Source organism: Pipistrellus hanaki, assembly GCF_964339955.1.
Source record: "Pipistrellus hanaki genome assembly, chromosome: 14".
Classification (NCBI taxonomy): domain Eukaryota; kingdom Metazoa; phylum Chordata; class Mammalia; order Chiroptera; family Vespertilionidae; genus Pipistrellus; species Pipistrellus hanaki.
In genome coordinates, this window is record NC_140516.1 from 39,445,555 (window position 1) to 39,463,552 (window position 17,998).

Below are 17,998 nucleotides of genomic sequence, written 5' to 3' on the forward strand. Positions count from 1 at the left end.
AAAAAAACAACAACCCACAAATGAACGAAAAACAACAACAAAAAAAACACACAAAAAAACAAAACAAAACACTCACCAGAAGAAACCTTTCCCAAGTGCTGAGGTTTCAGGAACTTCTCCATGAAGCTCCTCATAGACACAGCAGTGTTCAATCAGATGATCTATAGCTTCAATAACATAGCTAAATACCCAGGCAGCCTTGGCCACTTACAAATGAAAGTTCAGTAAAAGCAATTCCACAAGGAGCCACATTTATACAGCCAAGGTATATCAGCTCAGGTGGTCTGGCTAGTCCATAGTTAAAATTGGATCTGTGGCTGAAATGGGCTTGGCTCATTGGATAGAGCATCGGCTTGCCGACTGAAAGGTCCCAGGTTCGATTCTGGTCAAGGGCATGTACCTTGGTTGCGGGCACGTCCCCAGTAGGGGACGTGCAGGAGCAGCTGATTGATGACTCTTTCTCATTGATGTTTCTAACTCTCTGTCTCTCTCCCTTCCTCTCTGTAAAAAAAAAAATCAATAAAATATATTTAAAAAATTGGATCTGTGGACCTGAACCTCCAACAAACTCTCACAAATATTGCAAATTCAACTTATTAAAGACTATCAGCAAGAATCAGGGAACTAGAAGTGACATGCAACTAAAATTGCAGCCCTAGTTAATTTTCCAGGTAAGCTGGGTTGGTTTTATGCTTCTGTAACAGACAAAGAAACTAAGGCTCAGTTTCTGTATGACTAGAAACTGTCTAGGTTTTAGATATCGCCTCCCCAGCCATGTCTGCCACCTGTGCTTCAACAAGAGCTTATGCCCTCAGCAGCTCTCTGTGGGATGAGGGAAGGGGGAGGCGGGGGGCCGGGGGGTGGGGGGCTGCTGGGTGCAACTAGTGAAAAGGCACATTTTTCCCCAGAGGGCCACTCTAACCCCTTCCAACTCTTTGAACCCCAGACAGGGAAGTAAGGCTCGCATTACACAGAAAACACCCCACCTCCAAACATACAAATGATGTCGCACTATACACTTGACTGCGTTCATTTATTTTTCAAGCTGGAGATAGGCGGGCCCTCAGCTTGGGGAGCTCGGGGAGCCTTGCTAGAGGGAGGAGAAGAGAAAGGGGAAATGGGGGTTCACGGCAGGCTTCTGAGGGGAAGAGATGGGGAGGAGGAGAGAGAGAGGGGAAACAAAGGGTGCAGGCCCTTCTTCACCCCACACCCAGGCCTCCCACGTCCAGGTAAAAGGGAAGAGGAACAGGACCCCCCCCGCCCCCAGTGATGTCCTTGACCCCTCCTTGCTCTTCCCCACCATCCAGCAATAACAGGAGAGAAATCAAGGTGGTGCAGGAGAGGGGCGGGGGCAATGTTGGTTAATAATAATAATAATAATAATAATAATAAAACAATAATAGCCGAAACCGGTTTGACTCAGCGGATAGAGCTTCCGTCTGCGGACTGAAATGTCCCAGGTTCCATTCCGGTCAAGGGCATGTACATTGGTTGCGGGCACATCCCCAGTAGGGGGTGTGCAGGAGGCAGCTGGTCGATGTTTCTCTCTCATAGATGTTTCTAGCTCTCTATCCCTCTCCCTTCCTCTCTGTAAAAAATCAATAAAATATATTTTAAAAAATAATAATAAAAAGCAGACAGGTGACAGGTGCACCCCGTCCGGTGCAAAGCCGAGGTCCCCCTTCTCGCCGCGGAGGAGAGGCACGCGTGCTCCCCGCGGGACCCGCCCCCCGCGCGCTCAGCCCCGGCCTTTGCCGGCTTCCCGGCGGCCGCGCTCCGCCGCTCCCCGCGCGGGGGCGCTGTCGCTGCCGTCGCTGCTGCCGCTGCTGCCGCTGCCGGCGGGCGGGCGCGGCGGGCGCCTCCGCGCGCGGACCTCGGGCTCGCCCACGCGCGGCGCGGCCTCCAGCAGGAACTCGCCGCCCCGGAAGGTGACGCGCACGTCGGTGCGGGGGAACGTGCCGTACGCGCGCCGCAGCTCGCGGCGCACCGGGTCCGGCAGCGCCAGGCGCGCGCCCCACGCGCGCTCCACGCGGCCCCAGCGCAGCTCCGCCCGCAGGCTGCCGCCCTCGGGCCACGGCGCCCGGCTCGCGGCCGCCGTCTCCGCGGGCGCCGGCGCCAACGATCCCGGGGCGCCGGGCGCCGGGAGCGGCGGGGCCAGGGCCGCGGCGGAGGCCGGCGGGAGGGCCCAGCAGAGCGGCGCGGGCCCCGGCGGCGCGCCCGGGCCGTGGAAAGTGTGGTATTCCCGCGGGGCCGTCCAGCCGCCGGCGCCCGGGCCCGGAGGCCGGCTGCAGACGGTGTGGGCCCGGATGCAGGGCAGCAGCAGGGGGCCGGGCAGGTAGGTGTAGGCGAGGGGCTGCAGGGGCGGCCAGGCGCCGTGCCCGGGCGCCAGGCAGCTGTAAGCGTACATGGCCGGAAGCTCAGGTGGCAGGCGCCGTCACTGGGGCCTGGTCCCGGTCCAGACCTGTAGGGGGTGTGTATGGATACACTTCGTTCTTATTAATAGATGCTAAGTCCCTGGGACCCGCTAGTCAAGGGCTCTGGGTCATCGCTTGGGGCTGAACTAGCCTCCTGATTTTAGGGAACTCTTCCTAAGATGTTGACTCCTACCTTACCCCGTCCCAGGGTTGGGTGGGAACCCTGCTCTCCCAGCACACAATAGGACCCAACACCTTTTCAAGCAAGCCCTTAGCCCAGAAGAGCCGTTCCACTCACTCACTCACCTCCTTCAGCCAGGCGCAGTAGGTCCTCACAGGCAGGGGTTCCTCTCCCGCTTTTTCGTTGAGCTGCTCCCCTGCAGGCCCTGTGCCTCAGCCACACCTTCCCGTTTCCAGGCAAAGGGAAACACCTTGAGCTGGCCAGGAGCTAGCCAGTCTGAATGAGCCTGCTGGTTGTGCCCACAGTAACCTGGATGTTGAGCCCTGTGCTCCGTGATACCCTCATCACAACTTGCTCAGGCTCACACAGCCAGTTATGGTAAAGGGGCGGTTCAATCTCATGTCTGTCTCAAGTCCATGCTGTGGCTATCTCACCATCCTCCTGCTCTACAATGTTACATAAAAACTTAAGAGTTCTATATATATATAAAATTGATTTCAAAGAGAAGAAGAGAGAGAGAGAGAGAGAGAGAGAGAGAGAGAGGGAGAGAAAGAGAGAGAGAGAAACATCAACGAGAGAATCATTGATTGGCTGCCTCCTACACGACCCTTATTACTGGGGATCCAGCCTGCAGTGCATGTGCCCTAACCAGGAATCCAATGAGACCTCCTGGTTCATAGGTCAACGCTCAACCACTGAGCCACTCTGGCTAGGAAGAACTTCTAGTTCTTAATAATCGTGTGCAGAACATGGTGATATCATTCTCATTTCATAGATAAGGAACCAGAAACTCAGAGAAGTTAGGCCATTTCCCAGGCTCACTGTTGGTAGGTAAATAGCACAGTGATTTGAACCCTGATTCTAAAGCCCAGAAGCTAGTTGGGGGAAGCCAGAAAGATTGCTTCCGGTCGCTCCCTCCACCTTTTTCTTCCCCGATGGGTGGATAGTAAACACTGAATGATTAAAACCGGTGCCCTCTCCCAGCTGCTGCGAGGCCAGGCCACCATCATTTCCTTCCCCCTTCTGTTGACTCAGACAGCTCTGGGTGGAGCTTGGGGGGAGGGATTGAGGGGAAAAAAAGAGAGAACTCGTGGACACTGACAATAGTGTGGTGATTGTGGTGGTGGTGGGGGAAGAGGGGGGTGGGTGAAGGTGGAGGAGGGTATAGGGTGATAAATGTTGATGGAAAAAATAGTATATATTAAAAAATAAAATCACAGAGTTCTTAAAAGAGAGAGTGTTGAAAATGGAAACTTGGGGGACCCTCCCTCCACTTTTAGAAAGCTCTAGAAAAAAGTGAAGGAGACTGAGAAGTTGTTAGGTAGGAGGAGAACCTGGGTCAGAGAAGTTGGAAGGCAAGGAAGGAGAGAATTTCAAACAAAGACATTTTTGTTTGTGCATCTATCTGTACCAGGATCCAGGAACTCGGATATCATTCAAGAAGTCAGGCAAGCAGTATGACCTCAGTCACACCTCCTGTCCCCTCTTAGTTAGCTCTGTGCTTGGCAACCAGGAAGGGAAATCGGAGATAAGCACAAGGCCCAACCCAGGTGACAACATGAAAGGATAACTGGCTACACTGACTGTAAAACCGGATGGCTGGGAAGCCTCAGTGTGTAACCATAGGGGCCTAGGTGCAACCCAGGGGCCAAAGTCTTTCCTGTTACTTCACGTTAGTTCTGGCCCTTCGGCAGCCTCCCCCTTCCCTTGTTCCCCAGTGGGACACCCAGGGAGGGCTAAGTAAAGACTCAGGGTTTGCTTTGACTGAAGGCACATGCTGGCCAGAGATGGAAAGGCAGGGGCACCTCTTTCATCCGTTTACGGAGGCCCTACCGTGCCAGGCTCTGAGCTGAATGTTGGGTTTCTTGTCCTCTATTCTCACAGCCAGGAATGCATAGATGAAGGTCAGGGAGGGATGGGAGAAATGGCCACCTTCCTTCTAGCCATGAAGCTTTCTGGAGCAGAAGGGGTTGCTGCAATTCCTCGAGGTCTAGAAGAGAAATGATGTGTGTGCGTGCCTGTGTGCCTGTGTGTGTGTGTGTGTGTGTGTGTGTGTGTGGCTTCGGAGAGATTTAGGAGGTAAGAATAGGGTCTGAAGGGGCAAGATTGGGAAGGAGGGAAATGAGACAGGCTGGCGGGAGATGAATTCTGAGGGCAAGGCCCTGGGATCCCTGGTTGCACATGCTCTGGCCCTTGGGTGTTAGGGTTTTGTGTTGGACCATTTGCTGTGAACGGGCCCTTTACCAGGATGTCAGGAAGGAGGAAGAGAATGATATTCCTATTGACAACAATCAACAAAGGCATAAGGACCAAAAGTTTGCAAGGCTTTTATGCCCCTGCTTCTCATTTAATGCCCACAAAGTCCCCATAAGGCATACTCATGGCTTACAGAAGCGGGGTCCCATCACCAAGAAGTGGAACCAGGGGAAGGAGTCCAGGTTCCCCAGCAGCTGAAGGCCATGCTTGTCGCCCTCTTTCCCGGGAAACAGCAGGTCTTGGGTGTGTGCTGCTTGATTGCCTGGAAACCTAACCAGGCCTACAGGCCTGTGGGAGAAGACATGGTCATCCTCCCCAGACTACACTGAGCAAAACAAAACGTTGAGGGCCTGCAGGGGTAAGAAGAGAAAAGACTCTTGTTCGGAGATCCAGCTTGTCTGGCCTCTTTGCTTATTGTATATATGAATGTTGGTGAATCTCTTTGAACCTCAGTTTCTTCATCTGAAAAATGGTGATAATAGGCACCTGCCTCCAAGGAATGATGTGAGGATTCAACAAGAGAATGCACATAGAGTTCTTGACACAATACAGGGCACGGTGTGAGAGCTCATTTCTCCTTATATTTTATTATTACTATTATAAATAGGAGGAGTTTGGGCTGCATGTTAGCTGTCTTAGGGCTGGTGCCCACAGCTCAAGCTGGGTCTGTCTGCTCTTGAGGGGCTCACAATCCAGCGGTAGGGAGTCCCAGGTCATGCCACTGCCATCTCTTTATCTGTGTCATCTGTGCATCCAGTCAGACAAGCCTTGAGCTCTCATTTTTTTAAAAAAATATATTTTATTGACTTTTTACAGAGAGGAAGGGAGAGGGATAGAAAGTTAGAAACATCGATAGATGAGGAACATCAATCAGCTGCCTCCTGCACACCCCCCACTGGGGATGCGCCTGCAACCAAGGTACATGCCTTTGACCGGAATCGAACCCAGACCCTTGAGTCCACAGGCCGAGGCTCTATCCATTGTGCCAAACCGGTTTCAGCTTGAGCTCTCATTCTTTAGTGCTAAGGAAGGACAGGGGAATTGATTTAAACTTGTTGTCTATAAATGAATCAGGAGGCTTTGGCTAGACATAAACGATAAAGATTTATGTGATGGTCTTGGGATTTACAAATGGGAAATACATGTACAACTAGGCAATACCCAGAGTGTTCCTAGTAAGAGACAAAAGCTGAGAACTCTTACAGTAAAAAGTACATTCTTGAGAAGAATCAGTCCTTGTCTTCTTAGCCTCTGGGATTGATCCGAGATAGGAATCTCACAGATGTCAGAATCTGGTCTGGACACTCAACATTCTTTCCTAATGTTTGCGGGGTGGGTGGTGGTGGTGGGGGTTTATCTACACATTTCCATACTCCAGGCATTGTTGCACAACTGAAACGTTCAAAAGTTTAAGTTCCCAGGCCGATTAAAGCAAGACTAGAATCATTTCCTCATGCCTCGGCCTACTTTGATGTTAGTCATGTAGCCTTTTGACCACAAGGACTCCGTTTTATTTCTTCACTCTGTCCTCACCCTGAAAGGACGTGAAGCACTGAGAAGGGGATGAGCAGGTCGGAGTTAACAGGCAACCCGTCCCTTCACCCACGTTCTCCTTTGTGGTCCCTAAGGGCAAGTGCCCACAACAAACATGGCGGCATCGGCCTCGGGCGCGGGCTCCCACCTGCCAGCGGCTGGGCGGTCCCGGGGCTGCGCCGAGCCAATCGCTGGGCGGGGGCGGGGCTACGGGCCGGGGAAGCCGCTCTGGGCGCGCAGGAGCACGGGCTGGCACCTGGCTTCGGGCAGCCGGGAATGGGCTTCGGCTGCCACGATTGCGGTGAGGGGGTGGCCGCGGCAGGGCTGAGGGGCAGGAGCGGGCCGGACTGAGGGCCAGTCAGACCCCAAAGGCAGACGGGAGGGGGGCGGGAGTGCAGTCCGCTCTGGGAGTCCCGGGTGCTGCCTGCGGGGTCCCCGGGGTGACCAGGTTGTGGTTTGGGAGAGCCTTGGGTCAGGATGGGAGAAACCTGAGCGCGTGGAATCCTTGCACGGGGGGCTCCCTGGGGCTGGGGCGCAGCATGCTTGGGGCCCGATCCATTTTATTAACCTAAAGGCCCTTAGCCCAGGTGTGGTAATAGAACCTGTTGGGGAGCTTCAGAGGAACACCATTCTGGACCCCATCCCTAGAAATCCTGATTTAATTGGTCAGGAGTGAGGCCTGGGCTTGGGTGCTATTGATTAGGTGATTTTTAACGTGCAGACCGGCTGGAGATCCATCTCGTGTTTCAGCGCCAGCCCCTGAGTAAGGAGCTCCTGCGGGGGACGGAGAGGGAGAAGGTCCCTCCCCTAATCAGGTGAAATTCCATTTCCAGCCTGAGGAGGAGGAGGAGGAGGGCAGGCCCACCTGTGTGGGTTCCCCCAAAGGCCCTGTTCGGCTGTGCCCTGCTGTGGGGACACTGGGCAGGAAGACAAGGTTCCCTATAGCCAAGGAGAAGGCAAAACTGAGAGAGACAGTGGGGTCTGGGGGTGCTGCTCTTCCTGAGGGTTGGAGGGTGCTCATATTGGCCTTTTAGGGGCAAATCCACCCACCATGTATTAGTTGAGCACCTACTGTGGCGAAGGAGCCTGGTGGAGGCAGGGAGCAGAAATCAGAAGTGGATCTGACCTGGCCCTGCCCTTAAGGAGCCCATCGGAGGCGGGAGGAGGATAAGGGAGGCATTGGGGTCTGATCCAGGAGCCAAGGGATTTGAAAAGGAGAGAACACCTGACTGGGTGTTCTTTGGAAGGCTGGTGCCACCAACCTGGGCCTTGAACCAGCAGGATCTGATAAAATAGAGGTGGGCATGGTGACATGAGGAATGCTGAAATGTTTTAGTCAAAAACCCGTTTTGAATCTTGGTTTCAGAGGTTAGTAGCAATAATCTCTATAGTGCTCACCATACATACCATGCTAAGTGCTTTTCTCATGGACTCATTGACCACTGACAGTAGCCTTAGGAAGGTTGGCCCCTATTGCAGATGAAGAAAGAGGCACAGAGAGGTTAAGCAAATGGCTTCAGGGCACACAGGGACTAGATAGTGAAGCCAGGACTTTGGAGACCTCCAGTGTGTCTTCTCTCAGCTCTGTCACGTAGAAAGTGCCACAACCAAGGTACATGCCCCTGACCGGAATCGAACCTGGGACACCTTTCAGTCCGCAGGCCCATGCTCTATCCACTGAGCAAAACCGGTTTCGGCCAGACCCTCTTTCTTTAACAGTCAGTTACTCCCAGAGCAGAAGTGTCAAGTTCAGCCCATTCTCCTTGAGCGGTAGGTAGAGGGAGAAGACACAGGCCCTGTCCTCGAAGGCCCCCAGGCAGGCTGCAGTGGGGGCAGGCAGGAGAGTCAGCTGGGCAGGGGCAGAGGTTGACGGATATGCTCATGATCTCAGTTGTGGCGATGGTTTCACAGGTGCATACATGTTAAAACTGACCAGACTGTACACTTTGAATATGTGCAGATCGTTGTATGTCAGTGAGGTTGACGGATATGCTCATGATCTCAGTTGTGGCGATGGTTTCACAGGTGCATACATGTTAAAACTGACCAGACTGTACACTTTGAATATGTGCAGATCGTTGTATGTCAGTGAGACCTCAGTAAAGCTGTGAAAGGTAAGGAAACATTTCCCACCAGCCGTTCCTTCAGGGCCTCAAAGTTCCAGAGAGAAGCCACTCGGCCATCTTCCTGCTTTGGGGCAAGGTAGGACCATTGTGGCCTGGGAGAGGTTCTTCTAGACTGAGCGGGTAGTTTCAGGTAGTTTTGGCTGGTTCTCCTTTTCTCATTCCTCCACCACTAGGCAGAGACTGCCAACAGGTTGGGGGTGCGTACACATCTCTTGAGTGATGGCCCCTTGGCTTCCAATGAGTCTGAGAGCAACACCAGTGAGATTCTCTCCCATCAAACCCTCTTTTTTAAAAAAAAATTAAATATATTTTATTGAGTTTTTACAGAGAGGAAGAGAGAGGGATAGAAGGCTAGAAACATCAATGAGAGAGAAACATCGATCAGTTGCCTCTTGCACAACCCCCACTGGGGATGTGCCCACAACCAAGGTACATGCCCCTGACCGGAATCGAACCTGGGACACCTTTCAGTCCGCAGGCCCATGCTCTATCCACTGAGCAAAACCGGTTTCGGCCAGACCCTCTTTCTTTAACAGTCAGTTACTCCCAGAGCAGAAGTGTCAAGTTCAGCCCATTCTCCTTGAGCGGTAGGTAGAGGGAGAAGACACAGGCCCTGTCCTCGAAGGCCCCCAGGCAGGCTGCAGTGGGGGCAGGCAGGAGAGTCAGCTGGGCAGGGGCAGAGGCAGCAGGGGAGTTGGAGAAGGTCTCCTGGACACAGTGCTGGCTCCTGAAGGACGGGTGAGATGGAGACAGGGGGGTGGGGACGGTGCTCCTCGGGGGAGGCTCCAGCAAGCACAAAGGCCTGGCCAGAGGGGAGGGTGACTTGAAGATCCAAGGCAGGCCAGACTGGACAGACTGGGAGAGGCCAGAGAGCAGAGGCCCCTGAAGGCTGGACAGCGAGTAGGCGCCATGGTGGGTAATGGGGGAAGGACAGGTCCTATGTATGAGAGTATGTGTGAGCGTGTGTGTGTGTGTGTGTGTGTGTGTGTGTGTGTGCGCGCGTGCGCGCTCACCCACACACACATGTGTGCAAGGACATGTAGATGAGGCCCATGGGCAGGCTTGAGTCACAGAGGATCAGCCCCCAAGGGTGGATATAAGTCTCCGAGGGCTGCTGTAACAAATGACCACAAACTGGGTGTCAGCAGGGTCATGGTCCCTCTGGAAGGAGGATCTAGAGGTGTCCTTCCTCGCCTCTCCCAGCTGCTGGCAGCTGCCCTCATCCTTGGTATTCCTTGACTTGTAGCTGCATCACTCGAATTTCTGCCTTCGTCTTCATCTGGCTTCTCCCTTCTGTGTGTGTGTGTGTCTGTGTCCAAATTTCCATCTCCTTATGAGGAAACCAGTCATGGGGTCAGGGCTCCCTCTAATTCAGTATGACCTCATTTTAACTTGGTTACATCTACAAAGGCCCTATTTCCAAGTAAGGTCACACGGGTGCCGGGGGTTAGGACTTGAACGTATCTTTTGGGTGCAGCTGAACTCACAACAGGGAGTGTGAGAAAAGGAAGCACCCGTAGCTTCCCGCTGGGGGTCAGTCAAGCACAGATGGGATTGTTTTTCTAACAAGAGAACGGCAGCTTTGAGCCTAACAAAAACGATGGACTTAGTGCCTCACTGTTTCCAGTGCACTCATGGGCCAGCAACGAGGTGTTACCTGGGAGCCTGTTAGAAAAAGAAATGCAGAATCTGCCGGGACTGGTTTAGCTCAGTGGATAGAGCGTCAGCCTGCGGACTAAAAGGTCCCAGGTTTGATTCCGGGCAAGGGCATGTACCTTGGTTGCGGGCACATCCCCAGCGGGGGGTGTGCAAGAGGCAGCTGATTGATGATTCTCTCTCATGGATGTTTCTAACTCTATCCCTCTTCCTCTCTGTGAAAAATCAATAAAATATATATTAAAAAAAAAAAGAAGAAGAAATGCAGAATCTCAGGTTCCTTCCCAGACCTTCTGAGGAGGAACTGCATCTTAGCAGAGCCCTCGGGTAACTTGAAAGCACACTGCAGTGTGAGAAGCAGTGCTCTATTAAAAATCCTGCTTTTATTTCCTTTCCCACCCATGGTGATGAGTCCCGTCAGCCAGCGTCTGCACAAATCGGCCTGGTTGGGAACCAGGCAACCACGCTGTCCTTTGTTCTCCCTCTTCACGCAACGTGTTCTTGAGTTTCTCTCCCACGTGTCGAGTTTCTCCGTGTGCTTCCGCTTTCTAGAGAGCACCAGCTCGGTGAGCCAGTCCCTTTGTTGTGTTCTTGGGCTGTGTCCAATTTGTTGTTGTTTATAAACGTGGCTGCCATGAACATCTCTAGTCACATTCCTTTGGGGTTAGCTCCTGGAGGAGGAATTTCTGGAATCAAAGTGCATGGGCAGTTGTGTCCCTTATTACATTGTATGCTTCTGTATCATCTCAGCAGCTTTCTCCATTTTATCCAACCGTTTGTGGGAAGCCGATTTGGGAGGCCAAGTGGCAGATAAGGCTTTGGAGCCAGAGAGACCAAGGTTCAAATCTACATTTTTTGCTGTGTGACATTGGGCAAATTACTTAACGTCTCTGAGCTTGGCGTTGCTCTATAATATTGTAATAGTGCTATACACTTTGTAGGGGTTTTATAAAGCTAACAATGACATCGCCAACACCCATTTACTGAGCACTTTCTGTGAGTTGCCTTGTTTAATCCTTTAGGTTTCTCTGCAGAGTAAGCATGATCATCTCCTTTTCCCTTCACAGAAGAGGAAACTGAGGCTTGGGTTAAGTAGCTTGCAGTTATATTGTAGGTACGCCGCCTGCCCAAGCCCAAGGTTGTAACGTCTAGAGATCACGAAGGGCAGATGGTGCCCATGAAAGAAGATACTGAGCACAGAGCCCGAGCAAGGTTGGACCTGGCTCAGCACTTGTTGGACGCCTGCCTTTGCTTCCCACGCCTTTATCGGTTTTCTCGGGTTACTCCTGGGCATGGTAGCGAACACAGCCTTGTTTCAGCTGTATGTCATTACCAGCTCCCCGGCTTTATTTTACGTGCAAACTTTCTCCCAGTTGAAAATGAGTTTTTAAACAACTCAGGCCTGTGGTTTGGAGCACAGCTGGCTCTGATCTTTGCAGCTAACGAGCTCCTTCTTCCTCAGGGACAAGGATGGCCAGGCTGCACGTGGCCACGAGTGCGCCTCAGCGCTCCTAGGCTGAGGCTGGGCTGCCCGCCATGGGGCTGGGCGGGCCCCAGGCCTGGCTGCTGGGCTTGCCCACAGCTGTGGTCTATGGCTCCCTGACCCTCTTCATCACCGTTTTGCACAACGTGTTCCTGCTTTACTATGTGGACACCTTTGTCTCAGTGTACAAGATCAGCAAAGCTGCCTTCTGGGTCGGAGAGGTAGGCCAGTGCTGGGGGGCGGGGAGGGGGGGTGCGGGCAGATTGCAGTGCTGGGTCCCGCCCGGAGCCGGGAGCATGGTGCAGGCCAGGCTGCCCACTGAGGCTCAGCAAGAAAAAAAGCTGAGCTGGAGGCCTTGATGACGCTTCAGTGGGGATTGCACCAGCTCTGGCCACTGTCCTATGAGCCAGGGACTGTTTTATGTAGTTACACACGTTGGGCCATGGCCAGGTGGGCTTTTGATGGGAGCAGTGGTGTGTAGAGTGGGTTTTAACAGAGGGACTGACCTGAGCAGAGTTTGGAGGCAGGAAAGCTGTTGTCATCTTTAAGAGGTGGTGAGCAGGCGGGGGAGGGGAAGCCTGGAAAGGAAGCTGCCTGGAGCCCACCCATCTCCCCTCTGCCCGCAGACGGTGTTTCTCCTGTGGAACAGCCTCAACGACCCCCTCTTCGGCTGGCTGAGTGACCATCAGTTCCTCAGCTCCCAGCCCCGGTTTGTGTCCTGGGGGAGGCTCACCACTGGTCCTGTCCCGCCCCACCCTTCCCCAGGCCTGGAGGAACCCCCACCTGTGTTTGTGGTGGGGAGGGAGAGGGAGACCATTTTCAGCTATTGTCCAGGCTTCCTCCGCTCCCTGAGGTCAGGGCAGACTGGCCAGGCTGGCGAAGCGGCCTTGACTAACTGCTGGCCTTGATCACCTTGTGGCGAGATTGACCTCAGGTCCGCTTGTCTGTCCCTCGGGACTGGGCACTCAGTGTACATCACACTGCTGCTTCCGGCAGGTTATCCCACCCCCGCCCATCCCTGCCCCAGCCCTGAAGAAAAGGCGTCACACTCCTCTTTGGCCCTCAGCCCTGGCAGGCTGGCAGGGAGCAGAGCAGGGAGTACCCCCTGGGGAGTTGTGCTTCCTAATGGGAGGCTGAGGGCTCGAGGGTCAGTGGGACACCCAGGGGTGAGTCCCACATTCTGGGCCTCTGACCCTCTTCCGGGTCCTGAGCCGGGGGAACTGGGACCCAAGGCCGCACGGGCACCTCCCAACGGCCCTCCTCTCCCCGGCAGGTCAGGCACCAGGCTCTCCTCGAGGGCCGTGGTGCTGGCACGGGTGCGGGCTCTTGGCTGGCATGGACCGCTGCTGGCGCTGTCGTTCCTGGTGTTCTGGGTGCCCTGGGCCCCGGCGGGCCTGCAGTTCCTGCTGTGCCTGTGCCTCTATGACAGCTTCCTGACGCTGGTGGACCTGCACCATCACGCCCTGCTGGCTGACCTGGCCCTCTCGGCCCACGACCGCACCCACCTCAACTTCTACTGCTCCCTCTTCAGCGCAGCTGGTTCCCTCTCTGTCTTTGCCTCCTACGCCTTCTGGAACAAGGAGGACTTCTCTTCCTTCCGTGCCTTCTGCGTGACACTGGCTGTTGGCTCCGCGCTGGGCTTTGTGGGGGCCACACGGCTGCTGAGGCAGCGGGTAGAGGCTGCTGGTAGGGAGCCAGGGTGTCCAGAGCTGGCTGCGGATAGCGGGTGAGTGGCCAGCACTGTTCTGAGCCTGATTTCAGTGCTGATCCCCTTTCTGATGGGTGGCTGCCCTGGGGCGGGGGTGGATCTGGCCCAGCCCCACGCTGTTCTTGACTCCCCTCTGCCCCATAGCCTGTGTGGAGAGGAGGTGGGCAACATCACCTTGGGCCAGTACCTCTGGCAGCTGGCGCATCACCGGAACTTCCTGTGGTTCGTGCTCATGGACCTGGTGCAGGTACGGGAGCAGTCTCCCCACCCAGGATGGGCAGCGCAGGCCTCACTCAGCGGAATAGGTTTCTCAGGCGCTGGAAAATCCTGGGCTTCGAGTGATGACTGTAGGGTGATTTGAAGTCAGGGACACAGGTTGGGTAGGTAGAAGACCTGGGTTCTAGCACCATCTGAGCTTTTTTTTTGTTTGTTTGTTTGTTTTTTTTAAATTATATTTTATTGATTTTTTTACAGAGAGGAAGGGAGAGGGAGAGAGAGTCAGAAATGTCGATGAGAGAGAAACATCAATCAGTTGCCTCCTGCATACCCCCCACTGGGAATGTGCCCTTGACCAGAATCAAACCTGGGACCCTTGAATCCACAGGCTGACACTCTATCCACTGAGCCAAACCGGATAGGGCACCCTCTGAGCTCTTAACTCCTTGTGAAGTCTTAGGCAAGACTCAGCCTCTCAGGGCAGCCCCTCTGGGGACTCTGTGACAAACTTGTAAAAATACCAAGAGCCACACCTAAAACACTGGTAGTATATAAGCTAGCCAAATAGTTTTTATGTCATTAAGCTTGTTTACGAAGGTGTTTTTAATTGAAAAGAAAAACACCTTTAATTGTTCCAATGACAATGTTGTCATTCCTAACTTTCAGCGAAGTTCGGTAAGCAGCAGGAATTGGTTTTAGGTGTTTCCTGTTGAGGGTGGGATAAAGGCCGCTCCTGCCCGGCTGCCTCCTCACCGCCTGTTGGGTTTCAGGTCTTCCACTGCCACTTCAACAGCAACTTCTTCCCGCTCTTCCTGGAGCATCTGTTGTCAGACCACATCTCCCTCTCCACCGGCTCCTTCCTGCTGGGTGAGTGGGTGTCTTGGGCAGGCTGGAAGGACAGAGGCTTGCACCCCAGGACCCCTAGCCCAGCTGCAGGCAGAGCCACTCCCCAGCTCGGGCCTGGGTGGCAGAGGGCAGGACCTGTGGTGGGTTGCACCTCCAGCCCCAGCTCTGTTTTCCTGAGGAACGGGTGGAAGGAAGCCTCTGGTGGGTAGGAGGGGGCGGGGCTGCTCTCACAGTGGTCCTCTCGGGGACGGCGCCATCCAGAAGCAATATGGCACAGTGTGCCGGGCCCGGCTGTGAGTCCGGACTGTGCTCATTGACTGTTTGGCCTTGCGTGTTTATTTTATATCTTTGGGTCTCCATTTCTCACCTGTGAAGTAGGAATAGTAATATTACTAACCTTAAAAGGCAGTGGGGATTAAATAAAAGGATGCAAACTATAATAGCTCTCAGCAGAGCCTGGCAAACGTTGATTCTGATTGTTCGAATGTGGACGATTGCGGGAGCTGCTGCAGTGTCCCGACAAGGCCGCACCCCTTCTCCTCAGGCATCTCCTATGTCGCCCCCCACCTCAACAACCTCTACTTCCTGCCCCTGTGCCGGCGCTGGGGCGTCTACACCGTGGTGCGGGGGCTCTTCCTGCTTAAGCTGGGCCTGAGCCTGCTCATGCTTCTGGCCGGCCCCGACCGCCCCGGCCTGCTCTGCCTCTTCATCGCCAGGTATGCCCTGCCCTCCCTCCCCCCCGCGCCTCTGTTGCACCCCTTCACTCTTGCCTGCTCTCTCTCTCTGCTGGCAGCAACCGTGTCTTCACGGAGGGCACCTGTAAGCTCTTGACCTTGGTGGTCACTGACCTGGTGGATGAGGACCTGGTGCTGAACCGCCGCAAGCAGGCAGCCTCGGCGCTTCTCTTTGGCATGGTGGCCCTGGTGACCAAGCCAGGCCAAACCTTGGCCCCGCTGCTGGGCACCTGGCTCCTGTGCTTCTACACAGGTGAGAGCCCAGGGGCTGGCAAGGGGCTTCCCTGGCACACTACCCGGGAATGGCTCTAGGTGTGGTGAGGGAGAGAATGGCAACTGGATCACCCTGGGTGCCACACCTCTCCCCCATGAGTAGAAAAACTGGGTTTCTGATTCTTCTTTCGAGAGTTCATTCATTGATTGAACAAATATGTATATACTGTCTCTGCCAGGTGTTGCTCTGAGTGCCACGGAGGTAACAATAAGGCATACGGGGTCCTTGCCATGATGAGGCTTATGTTCTAGTTGGGGAAGAGGGGGATGTGGTGGTATGTAGCCAAACAAGAAAATAGCAGATAGTGGTAAGTGCAATGGTAGAAAGACAGCCGGTCTTCACAGGTGGGGTTTTGTTCAGTGTTGTTGCATTAGAATGTTGATGAGATGCTGTAGGAGCGTAACTTGTTTATATCAGTTATCCTATGCTAGAATTAGTTCATTACACATTGTTTCACTTAGAGTCACAGAACTTACTGATGGCATTGGGTGAGGACTTATTGTAATGTGTCTGAAAAACTACTCAGTGTGGCCTGGGAAGGTCTCTCTGAGGAAGTGACAGCCAGATGTGAACTGGATGGGAAGGATCTGGTCTGCGAAGATCTCAGTGGATCCAGGCAGAGGAGTGACAGGTGCAAAGGCACAGGTAGCAGGAGTGGTTAGATGAAGCTGGAAACGTTGATGAGGGCTCTGGAGAGCAGGGCAGGGTTTGGATTTTATTCTCAGTTCAAAGAGAAGCTATTGGAAGGGTTTTAAGCAGAGGGTGACACGGTCTGATTTTTTAAGAGCTGGCTCTGGCTGCTGTATGGAGAGTGGATTGTAGGGAGGCTGTGGCGGAGGCGATAGAGGCTTGGACCAGTGGTGCTAGGAGGCTGGGAAGAAGTGTTTGGGGCTGGGGTGTGTTGGAGTTGGGGGGAGGTGAAGGATTGGCTGTTGGGGAGTGCTAAAGTTAACCAAGGAATCTAGGAAGACTTTTAGGTTTTTGGCCCATTGGGTGGATGCTGGTGCCATTAACTGAGAAGCAGAAAGGGAGGAGCAGGGTTGGGGTAGAAATCGGGCTGTGTTTTGGTTGTGTATGTGTGGCATCTGAGATGTGGCACCGTGGACTTGAGAGGAGCACAGGGCCGACTGCTTTCTGCATGCGCTCTTGTCGTAGGTCACGATCTCTTCCAGCAGCCCCCACTGACCCCTGTGGTGAGTGCCCAGCCCTGGCCAGAACCCCCGGCCCCACCCCCGGTTCAGGCCCCTACGCTCCGCGAGGGCTGCTTCTACCTGCTGGTGCTGGTGCCCATCATCTGTGCTGTGCTGCAACTGTTCGCCTGGTCCAAGTTCAAGCTGCATGGGAGACACCTGCGCATGGTCAAAGCCCAACGCCAGAACCTGTCACAAGTCCAAACCCTTGGCATTAAGACAGTGTGAGAGGGGCAACAAGGCCACTCTGATGAGGACACTGCCCACAGCTCTGGGCAGGAGCCACTTTTGCCAGCCTTGAGTCCTGCTCCCCTGCCTTCCTTGGGTGCAGCCTCGGGATCAAATGGCAGAATGGGAGCTTCTGGGTCTGAGCCAGGAGAGTCATTGGGTTTAAGACCTTGCTTGGCTATCTGGCCCAGCTTGGGCGAGAGCTGTGCCAAATTTGCTCAGGGACCTGCTTGCCCCTATGGGCAGGAGTAAGAAAAGGACCAAGAAGGGATGGGACTGCCCTGTGGTCACTTGGGGTTGCCACAGGGCACAGAGGCCTATCCCGCCTGCCTGGGGCTGGGGCTTCACTGCGCTCAGGAACCACTTTGATACTGCCTTTCGTCCAGTCAGGGGAAGCTGACTGGGAGCCCACCCCCCTTCCCTCCGCCCTCCCAGTGGTCTGGCTCTCTGCTTCAGTTGTGCCTGAAGTAGCTGCCCCCACTGCTGCAGGGCTTCTCCTCGCCCACCTGGCCTCCTAAGAGGGTTGGCTCATCAAACGGATTAAAGTCATTCTGTTCCCATCCTGAGGTCTGTGCTGTGTGGGCGTGGTGGGGTTGGGGAATATGACCCATTTAATGTGAAAAGCACTCAAGAGCACTTTTCCAAAGTGAGTTGAGTGGCCACCCACATCCATCACAGAGGCAACAGGGAGAATCTGTGGAGCGGTAACTGCAGGGGCACCTGGGATGCAGCCGAAGCCCCAGGGCACTCCAGGTATCACTGCGGATCACCGGACACCGTGATCGGAGGAGTGGCCCCTCTTAGGCCAGAGCCCTCCACCTTACAGACACCAGAGAGCTTTCAAAGATGGTGATGTCTGAGTTCTGTTTCCCAAGGTTCTGCTTTCAAGGGTCTGGGGTTTGGAAAGCTGTGGTTATTTTTCCTCTGTTCTAGGCCTTGGCAGCCCTGGCCTCTGCTTAGATGCCAGTAGCAGCACACCTGCCCCCACCCCCACCCCGCCCCATCTTGTTGTGACAGACATTTCCAGGCATTGGCAAATGTATCTGGAGGGCAAAACTGACCTGATTTTTGGCCAATGGTTTGTTGAGGCCTCATAGTGCCTAAGAATGCAGGCTCTAGAGCTACATTGCCTGGGTTCAAACCCTAGCTTTGG

The 17,998-nt window shown here is 54.2% G+C and overlaps 2 protein-coding genes across 3 annotated transcripts; one reads left to right on the forward strand and one right to left on the reverse strand.

The window, feature by feature from the left end:
* Positions 1-1,738: 1,738 nt before the first annotated feature.
* On the reverse strand, positions 1,739-2,407 carry LOC311632685 (uncharacterized protein C10orf95 homolog; the record flags this gene model as incomplete). The annotated part of the gene is made up of 1 exon (XM_084904389.1): positions 1,739-2,407. One exon carries the CDS (start codon positions 2,405-2,407, stop codon positions 1,739-1,741), a length of 669 nt encoding a protein of 222 aa, XP_084760515.1.
* Positions 1,826-17,403, forward strand: MFSD13A (major facilitator superfamily domain containing 13A). 2 transcript variants are annotated; one of them, XM_084903866.1, is made up of 9 exons: positions 1,826-1,928; positions 11,629-11,870; positions 12,276-12,358; positions 12,923-13,375; positions 13,502-13,604; positions 14,344-14,440; positions 14,964-15,135; positions 15,213-15,406; positions 16,583-17,403. In XM_084903866.1, the coding sequence occupies exons 2-9, from the start codon at positions 11,703-11,705 to the stop codon at positions 16,843-16,845; spliced, it is 1,533 nt and encodes a 510-aa protein (XP_084759992.1). In that variant the 5' UTR covers positions 1,826-1,928; positions 11,629-11,702; the 3' UTR covers positions 16,846-17,403. The 2 variants fall into 2 exon arrangements, with proteins under 2 accessions (XP_084759992.1, XP_084759991.1); XM_084903865.1 differs by lacking the exon at positions 1,826-1,928 and adding an exon at positions 5,357-6,685.
* The last annotated feature ends 595 nt before the right edge of the window (positions 17,404-17,998 follow it).